Here is a 16,370-nt window from a genome sequence, read left to right on the forward strand (position 1 = left end):
CAAGTCAGATGCTAGAAGTGGCAGCCTTTTGAAACTTGGTCATGGTAGAATAGCTGAATAAAATATAATGGAATGTGAAAGGGAACTTACTCTCTGGCTCCACCCACACTGGGTGCCTCTGAAAAATGAAAAGAGAGATTCATTACAAGCAATTCAAACCAATTCAATTAACATTTATTTCTAGGTTACAAGGAAATTAATAAACAAATTAAGTCGTCATCATGTTAGTTTTTATGTTTTATTTAAGTCAAAGACAGTCGACATAGATACTTTTATATCTAAGAGAGGTTTGCAGTAACACCATGTTGAATCTCTTTTGAGTAATGTTGGTTTAGAAAAGACAACTCAACGTTTTTCAATCAGTATGCTCTGATGTCCTTTAGGAGAATACTGATCAAAATGTTAAGTTGTCAACCACCATTTTTGTTCATAACCATGCAACATATTTAAAATGGTTTTACCGTATATACTTTCACCATGCAAAAATTTAAATCCGACTTAAACCTTTTAATAAACCTACCATTTCTGCATAATTATGTGATCATATCGTCAGACATGGCTAATATTGATACTTTTTGTCACAATTTTCCAGTTAAAACATGCCCATGTAATTTGACATACAGGTCCCAAAGAGAGCATCTTTAAAGATCAAATTCACAATTCTAACCTCAAATGTTCCCCCCACCCCTCAAATTTTTGGCCACAACTTTACAATACACAAATTGCCATGAAATCAATGCAGAGCTTTTTTTACATTTAAAATTCAAAACTCAACTTACCGGCCCGACGACTTGAGAGGCACTCTCGAAGTCATCATCGCTAGCCGATGGTGGTGAGTTGAACGTCCCACCATACTCCCCTGATGTAACGTCACTCATGCTGTCTAGGGTTGCGTACTTGCCATACCCATCACCACCACCCACTGTGCTCGAGTCACCACCACCATCACCGATGAGTCTGGTCAGGTCAAAGGTCATCAAGAAGTATAAACCATTGGTTTACTTACCAAAAGATGTGTATTTGAGCAAAAACAAACCCACAAACGGACGACAAGTACACATGTTAAAAACAAATATCAAGGAGTGCGCTCGATAGAAACTATGCCTGGACTTTCCATTGTGTAACATGTACATGTACAGTGCATTCACTTTCTATGTGATGCTTAAATCTTTGCCCCATCATGCATAATAAAGGTGAACAAAGGATACTGGGTTTCTTGCTCAAAATCTCCCTTTTTAGGGACTATTGTGTATCAATAATAACCAGATTTGTATAGCGCCATTCCATCTAGATCATGGTGCTCAGCAATGACAGGCAATGAAAAACAAATACAATTAAAGAGTAACTGGAAACAGGTGGGTTTTTAAGTGGTTTTTGAAACTACATTGTACCCATCGCATCGTTCTTTTGTTCCAACATCAATAGGCTGCCAACATTGTATTCAGCATGGGAGGTATGTCCCACATTCACCACCAAGGTTTGGCTGGTTCATGGTGAACCTGCCCCTGTTTTCCGCCCAAGACAGCAATTCATTTTACGAAAAAGATAAATCTAACCTTGCACATTTACTGCACATTGCAACTTTCACTTCAGGATCTGGGGGAGGTGGACGCCTTCTCATCGACTGTGAATAAACATAAGAAAATTAATGAGAAATACCTTCTTTCTCATAAACAACCATACTTCAGAGGGAGCCTATGGTTTTTATACTATCAACATCTCTCCATTGATCGCTAAAAAGTAAGTTTTTATGCTAACAATTATTTTGAGCAATTACCAATAGTGTCCACTGCCTTTAATTCTATTTATGGTTTACTGTCTACAGCAAATACAACCCACTCCATAAAAGACAACCGGAGTGTTATCCTCCAAAAATATCTACACTGATGGGTTTCATCATGCAAACTGAAAACTTAAGAAAAAAAACAAAAAACATTTGCAGGCAAATAGTAAGAAGGCTGGGGCACTGGGGGAGGGGTCATAATCCAAGGTGTCCAAGGGTCATCTAACTTGAAAACCGGGCAAACCCATTCTCTCAAAGACACTGGACACCTTTGGTAATTGTCAAAAACCAGTCTTCTCACTTGGTGAATCTCAACATACATGTATGCACAAAATAACAGACCTGTGGAAATTTGAGCTCAATCGGTCGTCAAAGTTGCGAGATAATAATGCAAGAAAAAACACCCTTGTCACACGAAGTTGTGTGCTTTCAGATTCTTGATTTTGAGAACTCAAAATCAAATTCTGAGGTCTCGAAATCAAATTCGTTCAAAAACTACGTTACTTCAGAGGGAGCCGTCTCTCACAGCTCTCCATCTCTCGTTAACAAGTAAGTTTTTATGCTAACAGTGATTACCAGTAGTGTCCAGTGTCTTTAAAGTAAGTGCAATGGGCTATTTTAAGTGCATTTCACAACACATTGGACTAACTGCTTCACCTCCCATCCAAAAGGGCGAAGCAATAATGTGTATAGCTAAGGACACAAGTGTCACGACCCGGATCTCGAACCCACACACCCGGCTTGTTTCTTTTCATGCAAATCAATTCAAGTGGAAAATTAATCAAATCTACAAAGGGTCTCAAATGAATACATTGCAATAGGCAAATAAAGTATAATGAAAACACAAAACAAACTTCAAAACAGCAGGAAAAAATATATATACATGTAGACTAGATGTAACGACAAAAGATACAAATAAGTGAAGAACAAAAAAACAGTAAAAAAAAAGAAGAAGAAAAAAAAAGAAAAGGGGGGCTGTATCTGACTACATGTTGCTACAAAACACCACAGCATTTAACCTGTGCACAGGCCAAGCGTGTGGTTATTTGTAGCCCATGGATATTTTGGGTCATGCCACCTCAGCTGTTCTGGCTTGATCAGGGCAAGCCATTTGCAGTTGTTATCCAATATGTAAACCTAGTTGGTCTCGAAAAGCTTTAGAAAAGGAACACAAAACATGCAACATCAAAAGATCAAAAACTCCCTCACTGTCATGACTGTAGCAATTCTATGAAAAAATGATCAATTCTCTTTGAATACTCTTTAGTTGGCCTCCTTTCTTTATTTAAAAAGGAAGGCATGAGTTTGGTTATCACTCTTTAAATGAATGGCAATAAAAAATTGTTGGTTAGAAGCCGACACAGCATAGAGCATTTTGAGAAACAATTTACGTCAAAGTAATTTGGTAATAATGGAAAAACGTATCAGTTTTTATGCCCCAAAATTTAAATCTGAGAAGCATTACTGTCAGAAATGTTTCTCAGATTGTGTACTCCTATTAGGAATTATTCTTTCTGCGTGGACATAATTCGCTTCGGATTTTCAGTGATATCTCAAATCCACCTTTTTGGAATGAAATTTCCAAATGAGTGCTATTGTATACATCTACATTTATTAAGGATTAAAACAATTGAATAGTTCTAAAAACCAGGTTTACTTTGCCTTAAGAAGTTGTGTGCTAGCAAATTCTAAATCTGAGGTCTCGATATCAAACTCGTGGAAAATTACTTCTTTCTTGAAAACTATTTTACTTCAGAGGGAGCCGTTTCTCACAATGTTTTATACCACCAACCTCTCCCCATTACTCATTACCAAGTAAGGTTTTGTGCTAATAATTATTTTGAGTAATTACCAATAGTGTCCATTGCCTTTAAAGTACATCTTCAAAACAATACCCATTGAAATCTAATTTTTTAGCACATGCCTGCGTTAAGAATAATCACAAGAAATACGAGAAAAAACACAAAGCACAGTTAGAATTGTGCAAAGGTTATTTGGGATGGTTATAAACCCACCATAAGAACTCCTAAGAAACGTGAGGAGACCTAACAACATCCAAAGTCAACAGGAATACAAAGAGACAAATTATTCGGCAGGCAGTTAATATTATCGTTTCAAAACTTCATTAACAAGTTTGGAACCTACAATGTACAGTATGTAGATGTAGGATTTGAAACTTTGCATGGTGAAAGTACAACAAAGAGAGGTTTGCGGTTACACCATAGAGTTATATATAAGAACTAGAGGGCGCACTGGCCTATATACGCACCCCGGCATGCACGCAGGCGGCCATTTTCTAAGTTGACAAAACAACCATCTCACAGCGTGTGTTTGTGCGGCCATTTTATTGAACAAACAACTCAAACGTGTATTTCATATTCAACGTGCGTACAGAATGACGCGCTTGTCATCTTGCAGTCCCGTCGCGATTGTGCAAGAAGCATCAACAGTGCGCCCTCTAGTTCTTATATATAACTCTATGGGTTACACCAATATAAATATATTTGTTTGAGTACACGAAGTGTTGGTTCTGAAAAGAAATGGTTGTTAACAAGTGAACGTTTCAATCAGTATGCTCTCATTCTTCTGACGATGATCAGCATACTGATTGAAACATATTTTTCTGAAGAAGATCAGAGCGTAGTGATACTACTCAAAAGAGATTTTTTCATGTGGTTTAAAAGTGTTAAACAAAAATATTGATACTAATAATGAATGGTGTAATTGTACAAACTTTATATTTTTAAAGCCATTATACACTTTCGGTAAACAGTATTGTCCAAGTCCCACACTTCGTGTATGACAACTTATGTATAAAACAACAAACCTGTGAAAATTTAGGCTCAATCGGTCATCGGAGTCGGGAGAAAATAACCGGAAAACCCACTCTTGGTTTCGCCGTGTCATGACATGTGTTTAAAATAAATCCGAAATTCTCGCTGTCGAAAATTGACATTGTTTTAATGTTTTCTCAAAAAGTAGAGCATTTCATGGATAAATATATCAAGAGAAGTCTTTCACCATTACCTTTTGTAAACCCTATAAATTATTTGTAAATCTGTGAACTTTTTTTTTTCCTGTACCAAAAGTGTATAATGACTTTAATGACCATATACCCTAAACAACCCCAGAGCACTTTCATTAATATTTTTGGCTGAAACCAGAAACATTGGGATACGAATCTTACTAATGCTGCATCCTTCGGATGAGACATAAAGCCGTAGGCACCGTGTGTTGTGAATTAAATGGTGTTTTGAATGCTATTAAACGAGTAATGTTTTGTTTGTCTTTTGTCCCCGCATAACAGCCTGGCCTGATTCTGTTTCTTTCACCACATGCACTGCACTCTAACATTACCTTGCTGACTTTATGTCCGGTTCTCTTGGTGTTCGTCACTCCCTCAAACGCTAGTTCATCAGCATCCTCTGTAACAGAGAAATTCAAATAGATACTTTTTAACATCACTTCTTCTTCTTCCATAAAAGTACAGTCCACCATCTGATGTATTACGTACAGTGGTTGTTGTGTGCATGCGAGGGTGTGGATACATACAGTGCAGGTGGGTCAACAGTGAACATACATGTAGGTCGAAATTCCAGTTGAACCTAGTTAAACTGGGTTTAACTGGAACTAGTTCAAACCAGTTGATAAACTAGTTAAACACAGTTAAAACCAGTTGGTTTAATATGGAAAATGGACAGAGACCAACTGGTTTATAATTTCAACCTAGTTGAACACAGTTAAACCTAGTCCAAACCAGTTGGTTAATATGGACGAGTTTGGTCACTATCCAGTTGAACCAGTTGACCCCAGTTAACTAGGTTCAACTGGAATTTTGACCTGGGGAGTGGGGCTTAAAACAGCTCAGGCTGACCTAGCGGAGCTCTGCTGGACTGACTGTACACCCTGCTTAAAACCAACTCCTACCTTTCCCTCGGTAGTACATTAGGGACTTTTCGTTTTCAACGACGGATGGTTCTGCGACGGTAAAGATGACATTTGGCGTCATCTGCGCATGCGTCGGCTTCGAGGACGGTCGTCCCTCAATTTCTACGACAGTACTTGGGATGAATCTTCGTTGTGCTTAAAACGACAACGTTTAGCTGAACAACCGTCACAGAACCATCCGTTGTCGAAAACGAAAAGTCCCTAATAAGCAGGACAGCTCATTTCAGAACTAAGAACTCTGAAATCTACTCCTTGGTAGTAGACCGTACTGATACTACTCATTGTATAATTCTTTATTATGTTCTACATTTCTTTTTATTGTATATATGTATTGTTTTTTTGTTCTGCGCCTCGGAATAGGGTTTTGTACACTAGATAGATGGCGCATTATAAATGCATTATTATTATTATTATTATTATTATTATTATTATTATTATTATTATTATTATTATTATTATTATTATTATTATTATTATTATTATTATTATTATTATTATTATTTTTATTATTATTATTATTATTATTATTATTATTATTATTATTATTATTATTATTATTATTATTATTATTATTATTATTATTATTATTATTATTATTATTATTATTATTATTATTATTATTATTATTATTATTATTATTATTATTATTATTATTATTATTATTATTATTATTATTATTATTATTATTATTATTATTATTATTATTATTATTATTATTATTATTATTATTATTATTATTATTATTATTAAGTAGATTTTATTAGTTCATGAAGGGCGCATTAGATGTAGTTTCCCTGGGTCGACCCCCGGTGTGTTCGAATAGCTTTGACGTCATTCCAGGGGCTCACCTGGGTCAGCCCTAAGTGCCCTGCTTGTGGAGTGGGTCACTTGAGGCTGAACCCAGGTGCATGACGTCACACGGAGAGGGTGAGTGTTCGATTGATTAGCTCTTGTCAGGGGCTCACCTGAGTGAGCACCGCGGGGTCGACCCAGAGAAGCTAATCCAACGCACCCGTAGTTTCACAGAAGTGCCACTGAAAAACGGACAAACATGTACTTCTGCGTCCAATATCCAATGAAGCCGAATGCCTGGTTGGATATGAGGCACCGACGAACTGTACTATTCTGTATTCACTAGGAAGGATGTGATAACGAATTTAACTTAGGGGAATTTGTCAAGTGAATTGACATAATTCTTTTGCTTTTTGTGGTTTAATTTCATAGTTATTATTTTTGTTAATTTTTTTTTGATGGATTTGGCACCATATAAACGTGTTTTATTATTTATTTATAAATATACAAAGCCTCAGACAGTTTCGCTATTCCTATTGGTGGAGCGTACATCACGTGGGGGGTATTTAAACGGTTGATAATGACCAGCTGGAGCTGTTTATAACTGGTTGTTTTTCCTCACTTGTTGGTTGTTTTTCGGATTTTAGATGCATACTTCGCACACGAATGCATATCCAAAAACTGTCTCAGTCATAAAATGCAACACACGTACAGAGCTCAAGAACTTCGGAAAACGGATAAGTTTTACTATTTTATCTTCTCTCCATTGGGTTCTTGGCTAGTACAGTGATTAAGTTCCCTTTTCACAACCAGAATTAAATGAAGAAAAAAAAGTAAGGAAAGGGTCATACCTAATAGATCCATGGCTTCTTCGTAGCCAGCTTGGTCCGGGTCTGTGGGCTCCTCACCACTGTCTAAGTATCCCAGAGTCTCTACTTTCAGTTGAGCTGCGGCCATCTCAGCTAGCTGCTGCTTATGCTTCTTGGCTTTGGCTCCTGGTTTCTGACGACGTTCGGTCCTATGGAAAGACATTTGGGAATTGGGATACACCAAGTGAGGAAACTGTTCTTTGACAATTACCAAACATACATTTACATTAAACTTTAACAATTTAACATTAATGATGGTAGAAAGCTCCCTTAAAATAATACTTGCTGAGGTGCTGTAGTATTTATGAAATGAGTAAAACGATTTCACAAAATTTTTTCGTCAGTGAGACGGATTTTTGTGACTCTCCTGAAAACATTGCTTGGGGATTTTCACATTTTCTTCTCAAAAGCTTCACAACTAATGAAGCTGACATTTCTAAGGTAAACTATATTACATACATCTTCATTCACAGTGAGTATGGATTCATGTCATGGCCAAAAACTTGATCTACAAAAGGCACAAAACCCTTTAGGATATCTACACTAGAATGCCTGGGTCGTGGTTTCAAATCCCACCAGGACCCAATTTTGTGGAGCCGCTGGAGCAGAAAATATTGCTTACAAATTTTCTGCTAAGCAAAAAAAAATAGCAGGATACCGGTCACAAACTTGCCAAGCAAATACACACTTGCCAAGCAAAAACAAAGAGCAGGATACCGGTCACAAACTTGCCAAGCAAAAACAAAGAGCAGGATACCGGTCACAAACTTGCCAAGCACAGAAAAATATAGCACATCTGCATCCCATATCCAACTCGGTCTTTGGTCTCGTTGGTAGGCAAAAGTTGTTTTTAAATTTTTGTTATGGAAGTCGCCAAAAACACAAGGCCTGAAGGCCACTTCAAGGTGTGGGCTACAATTATTTTATTCCAGAGGCTGTTGCCACCTACTCCAATTTTACGTAGCAAGTGTCACGACCGGGACTCGAACCCACACTCTGCTGATCAAACACCAAAAATTGAATCCTGTGCTCTTAACCGCTCGCACTTGTGTGATAACTTATAATAGACTTAGACTTACAGTTCTTGACTGGATGGGGCTGCCTTGGTAGTCTTCTCATCTTTGTTGTACTTACGCTGCAGTTTAGCAGCGGACATTTCTTCTTTCAGTAACTGATTCTCTTGCTCTTCAGCAGCTGAGGGTCCGGTACGCCTTGGGGGCGGGGAGGAATTCTCATCGTCTGATGTCGCCCACTGTTTGGCACCTAGTTCAGAGAAATATTTATTTATTTATTTATTTTTTTGAGGGAAGGTACATGTATATGTTTGATAGTCACTCTTAAAGGCAGTGGACACTATTGGTAATTACTCAAAGTAATTGTTATCATAAAACCTTTCTTGATTAGGAGTAATGGGGTCCATGGGGAGAAGTTGATAATATAAAACAATGTGAGAAACAGCTCCCTCTGAAGTGACGTAGTTTTCGAGGAAGAAGAAATTTTCCCACGAATTTCGAGACCTCAGATTTAGAATTTGAGGTCTCGAAATCAAGCATCAGAAAGCGCACAACTCTGTGTGACACGGGTGTTTTTTCTTTCATTATTATCTCGCAACTTCAATGACCGATTTAGCTCAAGTTTTCACAGGTTTGTTATTTTATGCATATGTTGAGATACAGCAAGTGAGGAGACTGGTCTTTGACATTTACCAATAGTGTCCAGTGTCTTTATATATTAATGGCAATAACAATAATGAACCATTTTTGTAAAGCGCATATCACAATCACAGAGAAGTCTCTATGCGCTTTGAGATGAAAACAAAAGAGGAGTAAAAGTTAAGAGAGATGTGAAGTAGTTACTAAAGCGAAAACTGCCTACAGCAGATTTTAATAGTATCAAGTTTTTAGAGAAACATTTCACTTTGAGGTAATGTGGTTAAAATGTAAAAAGGCAAGTTTGTTATGCCCCAAAATTTGAATCTGAGAAACGCTTCTAAGATTGTATATTCCTACTAGAGATTATTCTTCCTGTATGGACATGCTCCAGATTTTTCAGCAATATCTAAAAAATTGGACCACTTTTTGAAATGAAATTTTCACATGTCAATCTTAACTAGTCTCCCCAAAAATCTGATAAATCTACTCCTCGTTAGTAGAATATAGAAAGACAGTTCTCCAAGAAACAAATTCTACCTGGCAAGTAGAGACACACATGGTGTTAACGCAAACCAAATACATAAATGTACCTCACCATGCAATGCCTCAAATCATAATTTAAACAGCTACCTGAGCGGAATGTTTTCAACAGAAATGGTATTTTTACTTGTTTATAATGCACTTGTTCACCATTTTAATGTAGTTTTGATATGTGTACACTTCTGAACTTTTCGCAATTATCGAGTAAAAAATCAGGCCCCTACCTAAAGGTTTTTTGAAAAACTAAAAACACTTCTGCCGTTGAGAGCGGGCGTCAAAGGACAATGGCGCTGACGTCATTTGTGGGAGTTTGCTTTGTTATACATCCACGCTGCAACAAAGCGGCTTTATGTACTTATGACGGTTGGATGAAACACGGTCACGTGGGATGAACTATTATAGGCTTGTGATTGCGCGCCCGTGTTTTGCGGGAATAGTACCAGAGCGGGCAATAGTCTTTGCAAATAGTGCCCGCGGTAACAGCGCCCTCTCTTGACTTGAACCTTTAACAACAACAAAACTCCTTTTTCTGTTCTTATTTGACATTTAAGACTGAGCTGTGTTATAAAACACATATTGACTGGCATAATTCGGTAACTAGTGTATGTCTATTTCCCCTCGGACCTGTGAGTGACCAGAAGAGGGGCCTATTTCCCTGGGCCTTCCGCCTCAGGAAATAGGTCGCTCTTGTGATCACTCAAAGTCCCTCGTGGGAATAGACGTATACTAGTTACCTCGTAATATGCTATAATTTCCAATATTCAACAAACAAGCCCCACCCAACCCCCCCCCCATAGAAGTCATAATTACCGGACTGAAATGTTACTGTCTTACTCTTTTTCTCCGCGCCCTTCTTAAAGAGATGTTCCACATCGGTGTCCGACGTTGGCGTCGTTCTTTTCTTACTGCTGTCCCACTCCTTCTTGGATTTACGAACTGCGAATTTTTTGGAGCAAATAAAATAACCGGGAGGGAAAGAGACAGAGTAAAAAAACAAACTGACAAAAACAGACAAAGGGACTTGCAGACCGAGTGACAGGGAGGAGGAGGGGTACAAAATTAAATGGGGGTATTTGATGGCAGACGATTGGATGAAGGGAGGGGGTAACACGGTGGGGGAATATTGAAGGGGTAGGGTGTGAAGGGGACGGTTGTATATTTTAGCGGGTAGCTATCTGGGCCCAATTTCATAGAGCTGCCAAGCACAAAAATTTGCTTAGCATGAAATTTCTTCCTTGATAAAAACATGATTACCAACCAAATTTTCAGTTGCTGTATATTGCTTGTTACTGGTAATCACCTGTCGTTTGCTTATCCTGAAAATCATGTGAACATTTGTATGGTTATCCTGTTTTTATCGAGGAAAAACTTTCATGCTACGCAAATTTGTGTGCTTAGCAGCTCTATGAAAATGGGCCCTGGTGGATGGTCAGCAGTGCATGCACTATGAATGGAACTGAAACTGATGGATCATTAAAGTATACTGATGTGATCAAGGTTGAGGCAATGGTATTGGTTTGATAGAACCAGTGATTTCATTGGATACAACAGTACAATGTAATTACAGTACATGTACTGATGCATTTGTAGAATTTGACTGCAAAATGATAGCGAGATCATTGGTACCTCTGTACCGCGTTACCGTCAGGATCTTGACGTAGGGTCGAGGCTAATCTTTAGCATAATATTCCTGAGCCTCTAAGTGTGACATCAGATGTTCAGGAGGCGGTTTGAGGGGATGTGACGATGTTCCACCCCTTAACGTTAGAAATGTCCCAACTAGTGTTCAGACCGAGTCCCAATTTGAGTGTTAGTGTCAGGATGGCCCAACTATATTCAGATGTACCGTCCCAATTTAGAATTGCCCCACTAGTGTTGAGGTCGAGTCCCAACTTGAGTGTCACGGTCAGGACGGCCCAACTATACAGCTAGAATTTCTGATAGTGTGGGAGGGATAACCATCGAAGTCGCTCAATTTGAATACACCTGGGTGTGGGTCAGTGGACTGGTTGTCAAGTAGGATGTGAAACTTTGCATGGTGGGAGTATATCCAGATGAGGTTTGCGGTGGCACCGATTGGAAATATCTTTTGAGTCGTGGTGGTTTTGAGAAGAATTGGTGGTTCTGACAACTCAACGTTTCAATCAGGGGTGCAATTTGGCGACTGTAACCAATAACTGTTTTGATCATTGGCCTGTGATTAAACAATGGTCAACTCAACCAAACAAATATTTATTACAATCACGAAAACACACCCGATTGAGCTGACCATCCTCCTCAGAGCATATTGATCGGAATAATAATAATAATAATAATTGTAATAACTGTGTTTACAACGCGCCTTTTTTCAACGGATACAAATCGCCGGGAATTTTTACTGCAAGGTGAGAGGGACAAAGTTAGGATTATGAGACCTACATGTAATCCCTAGCATAATGTAATGATTTGTAAGGTGGTGTGGCACATGTATGCTGCCGATCTAGCCAGGAACAACGGGCGAACCCCTTCTCTTTTCGATAAGTGCACTGGGTTCTTTTACATGCGTTTACACAACACATGGGCCAGACGGCCTTACCTCCCATTCGAAGCACGAAGCAATGGTTAAGTGTCACAAGGACACAAGTGTCACGGCTGGGAATTCGAACCCACACTCTGCAGATCAGAAACACCAGAAATTGAATTCGGTGCTCTTAACCGCTCGGCCACGAAAATGTTGAGTTGTCAAACCACCAGATCTTCTCAGAACCACCACTACTCAAATGAGATTTACATAATGGTGCTACCTCAAAACCTCAACTGAACGGACTGAAGGTAAGGGTAACCACCAGGGCCCAACTTCATAGAGCTGCTTAAGCAAAAATATTTTGCTTAAGCAAAAAAAATATCCTTGCTTAGTAGAACCAGATTACTGGCCAAGACGCCACTCAATTGTTATGCTAAGTAAACAACAGCTAAATACCAGTCACAAGCAATGCATTTGGCAAGACATTTGGCCAGTAACATGTGTAAAATAAGCAGGCTATTTTCGTGCTTAAGCAATTTTTTTTGCTAAAGCAGCTCTATGAAATTGGCCCCAGAATCCAAGGAGTTTGGGCTATGATTGGGGTATAAAGTCAACTTTATATAAACGGTACAGTTAACAGGGAGACAACGTGTTGATTGAGAAAACAAACAAATTACACGGGCATTACATTTATATACAGGGAGGATAGGGACTGTTAACAGAAAGTAAACACAAATCATAAACAATAGCGTTACATTAATTGGATGACAGACAAATGAATATTAGAAAGGCAATTGATAATTAGTTCGGGACAAATCCGAGCGGTGAACGGTTAAAGTTAATGCGATGAGGAACGATTATGTTTGCAAAACAATAGGTAGAGTGTTTTGGGTTTATACAAGGAATTAGGTATAAAGCACATTGCAGCGGAAACAGAAACAAAGTGGATTCAAGAAAGAGAGAAGAATGGAAACAGAGTGGGAGAGAGAGAGATTATGTCAAAACATTAGTAAGTTGTTAACAGGCCACGTTGCTGTTTTTTCACATGATGATGCAATGGTAAATAAGCATGCATACAAACAGACCTCAATCATTGTGGCGGCCATCTTGTTTTTCTCTCCATGTTGCAGTTTTACTTGTTGATGCAATTTGGTGAAGGCTCTGTCCAAAACGGCAACTTCGGCTACAGCTACGGCTAGATCGCGTGTGTCTGCCTATTCTTCAACACTTGCAGACACGCTGATCTAGCTGTAGCTGCAGCCAAAGTCGCCGTTTCGGATACGGCTTAAGCATGATTACTAACATGACCTAAATCAAATCATTATGGCGGCCATCTTGTTTTTCTCTCCGTGTACAAATCCATGTGGCCAAAGTGATGAGGCTGAAGTGAAAGTAAGTTCTAGTAATAAATAGCATGGTGTCAAGCCTTTTGATTAGGAACCGGCATGCAGTGCATTTGTCATTGACCCATTGCACATGAGTTGACTCCCGAAATGGTTGAAGTGGTGACGCACATTATGCAGAGTGCGTTCCGCATTGTGCAATATAGTCATATGGAAGTGTAGAGCAATCTTATGAAGCAAATGCACATGGCAAGATGTAGGTCTGTCTAAGGTTAAAGGAACACGTTGCCTCGGTCGGTCGAGTTGGTCGTTGAAAATCATTTGAAACCATTTGTTCTGAAATGGTTAGATAGATAATTTAAAAGTAGAATACAATGATCCACAAAAACATGCCTCGAAATTGCCCGGTTTTCCTTTTTATGTTGCGAACAAACACGGTCAGCCATTTTGTGGAGTCAAAATTTTGCCTCAATAGAATGGTCGACCGTGTAAGCTGGCGACGTTTTAAAACAGAGCAATTTCGAGGCATATTTGTGTGGATCAATATATTCTACCTTTTAAATTATCTATCTAACCAAAATGCATTTCATAACAAATGGTTTCAAACGCTTTTTAAAGACCAACTTGCCCGATCCAAGGCGATGTGACCCTTTAAAACTTGGGTTTGCAGGAAGTCAGAGACTCATATTGGTAGTACTTTTGAATCTGCACATGAGTTTTTGAATTTGCAAACTTTTCAAACTACATGTAGGTAAGCTTAAGTCGTACTTTGCTTTAACCTGTGTTAACTTGCTTAAAACAAATTGTTTGAGGTGAGTAGTTTTAGCATTGTTTAAGGCAGGGTTCCTCAATAGCAGTTTTAAGTGTACAGCGCACATAATAATACAAAGCACCCATCAGCTAGACCACCAACATATTAAAGGCAGTGGACACTATTGGTAACTGTAAAGACTAGCATTCACAGTTGGTGTATCTCAACATATATGCATAAAATAACAAACCTGTGAAAATTTGAGCTCAATCGGTCATCGAAGTTGCGAGATAATAATGAAAGAAAATTAACCCTTGTCACACGAAGTTGTGTGCGTTTAGATGGTTGATTTCGAGACCTCAAGTTCTAAATCTGAGGTCTCAAAATTAAATTCGTGGAAAATTACTTCTTTCTCGAAAACTATGGCACTTCAGAGGGAGCCGTCTCTCACAAATGTTTTATACCATCAACCTCTCCCCATTACTCGTCACCAAGAAAGGTTTTATGCCAATAGTTATTTTGAGTTTACCAATAGTGTCCACTGCCTTTAAGTTTATATTAGGCAATACATTTTATAAATGGTCATGCAAACACAATGCAGTAGGTTAATATTCATTAATACTTCCCGTTTTAGAAACATTATGCAAGAAACAGACGTTTTCTGATCAGGAAAGTTTTGAAGATTTCCCCGTTTTTAAGGCATCGCTAAGATTGAGAATATTTCTTGACCAGGAAACATTTTAAGGGCTATTAGTTTTGAAGGCATAACATTTGTTGGGAATGTTTCCAAATCAGGAAACTTTTTACAGTTTTAAAGGCACCAGTTATGGATTAAGAATGTTTTTGTTGGATCAGGAAATATTCGAGTGCTTCCATTTTTCCAGTTTGACAACTTTAAATACAGCCTTAACTATCCAAATAGATCAATTTTACCCACACATTCAAATACGGTTGCACATTATACTTTTAACTCATCATGTTATTTAAGGCAGTGGACACGTTTGGCAAGTACTCAAAATACATAGTCGCGAACAATCTTACTTGGTAATGAGCAACGGAGTGCTGTTGGTAGTATAAAACATTGTGAGAAATGACTCTCTCTGAATTAGCGCAGTTTTTGAGAAAGAGGTAATTTCTCACTAAAATAATATTTGAAATTGAGAAAGACTGCACATGCCTGAAGCTTTTCTCAAGCATCCTGAAAGCACACAAATTCAGCAACAAGTGTGTTTTTCAAATTATTTTCTTGCAACTTCGAAGACCATTTCAGCCCAAATTTTTGAAGCGCGAAGCATAATTGTGCAAGATGTTGGAGTACACCAAGAGAAGTCTTTGACAATTGCCAAACATGTCCAGTGCCTTTAAGGTCAGTCTCTACAGAACATTATTTGAGACCTTCACATCGAAAAGCAAGATGTGACAAATCCAATTTTCTACTATGAATTACTATAATGTATGTATTTGTATCAGCAAGTCAAATTTTACATTTTTTATTGAAACTTTTTTCTATGAAAAAATATTTAAACACTTTTTTTTTTTAAGTATAAGCATCTCACCTGCCTGGTCGTCTTGCTCCATGCTGCCTTTGGACTTCTTCATGTTTGCCGTCCATGGACGATTATATCCCCTATCCTCACCCATACCAGGCAGGGCTAAGACACAATGAGGGTAAGATGAAGAAGACACAGTAACAACCCTACCCCCTTCCCCTTACCCCATTGATTGTACCCCCATATCCTCACCCATACCAGGCAGGGCTAAGACACAATGGGGGTAAGATGAAGAAGATACAGTAACAACCCTACCCCCTTCCCCTAACCCATTGATTGTACCCCCATATCCTCACCCATACCAGGTAGGGCTATGACACAATGGGGGTAAGATGAAGAAGACACAGTAACAACCCTACCCCCTTCCCCTTACCCCATTGATTGTACCCCCATATCCTCACCCATACCAGGTAGGGCTAAGACACAATGAGGGTAAGATGAAGAAGATACAGTAACAACCCTACCCCCTTCCCCTAACCCATTGATTGTATCCCCATATCCTCATCGATACACGCACCTGACAGGGTTTTCAAACAATAGAGGTGCCAAAAAAATAAAGCTAAATTATCAAATTCGAACCCCCCCCCCCCCCTAAACTTGACGGGTCGTTAGAGTGTTTTGAATGTAACTTTGTGTTAC

At 38.6% G+C, this 16,370-nt stretch overlaps 1 protein-coding gene across 3 annotated transcripts in view; it reads right to left on the reverse strand.

The window, feature by feature from the left end:
* The window catches only part of LOC139949593 (uncharacterized protein C8orf34 homolog), a 32,203-nt gene that overhangs the window by 5,735 nt on the left and 10,098 nt on the right, over positions 1-16,370 (reverse strand). For 2 of the 3 annotated variants that reach the window (XM_071948002.1, XM_071948001.1), the window contains exons 4-11: positions 15,738-15,833; positions 10,395-10,520; positions 8,472-8,655; positions 7,375-7,541; positions 5,141-5,208; positions 1,557-1,624; positions 780-957; positions 91-118 (exon numbers count right to left, since the gene is read on the reverse strand). In XM_071948002.1, the coding sequence (XP_071804103.1) occupies positions 91-118; positions 780-957; positions 1,557-1,624; positions 5,141-5,208; positions 7,375-7,541; positions 8,472-8,655; positions 10,395-10,520; positions 15,738-15,833 (915 nt within the window). The remainder of the gene's footprint in view (positions 1-90; positions 119-779; positions 958-1,556; positions 1,625-5,140; positions 5,209-7,374; positions 7,542-8,471; positions 8,656-10,394; positions 10,521-15,737; positions 15,834-16,370) is intronic. The other variant, XM_071948003.1, reaches the window with a different exon arrangement.

The sequence above is a fragment of the Asterias amurensis genome, chromosome 17 (genome assembly GCF_032118995.1).
Source record: "Asterias amurensis chromosome 17, ASM3211899v1".
NCBI classification, from domain to species: Eukaryota; Metazoa; Echinodermata; class Asteroidea; order Forcipulatida; family Asteriidae; genus Asterias; species Asterias amurensis.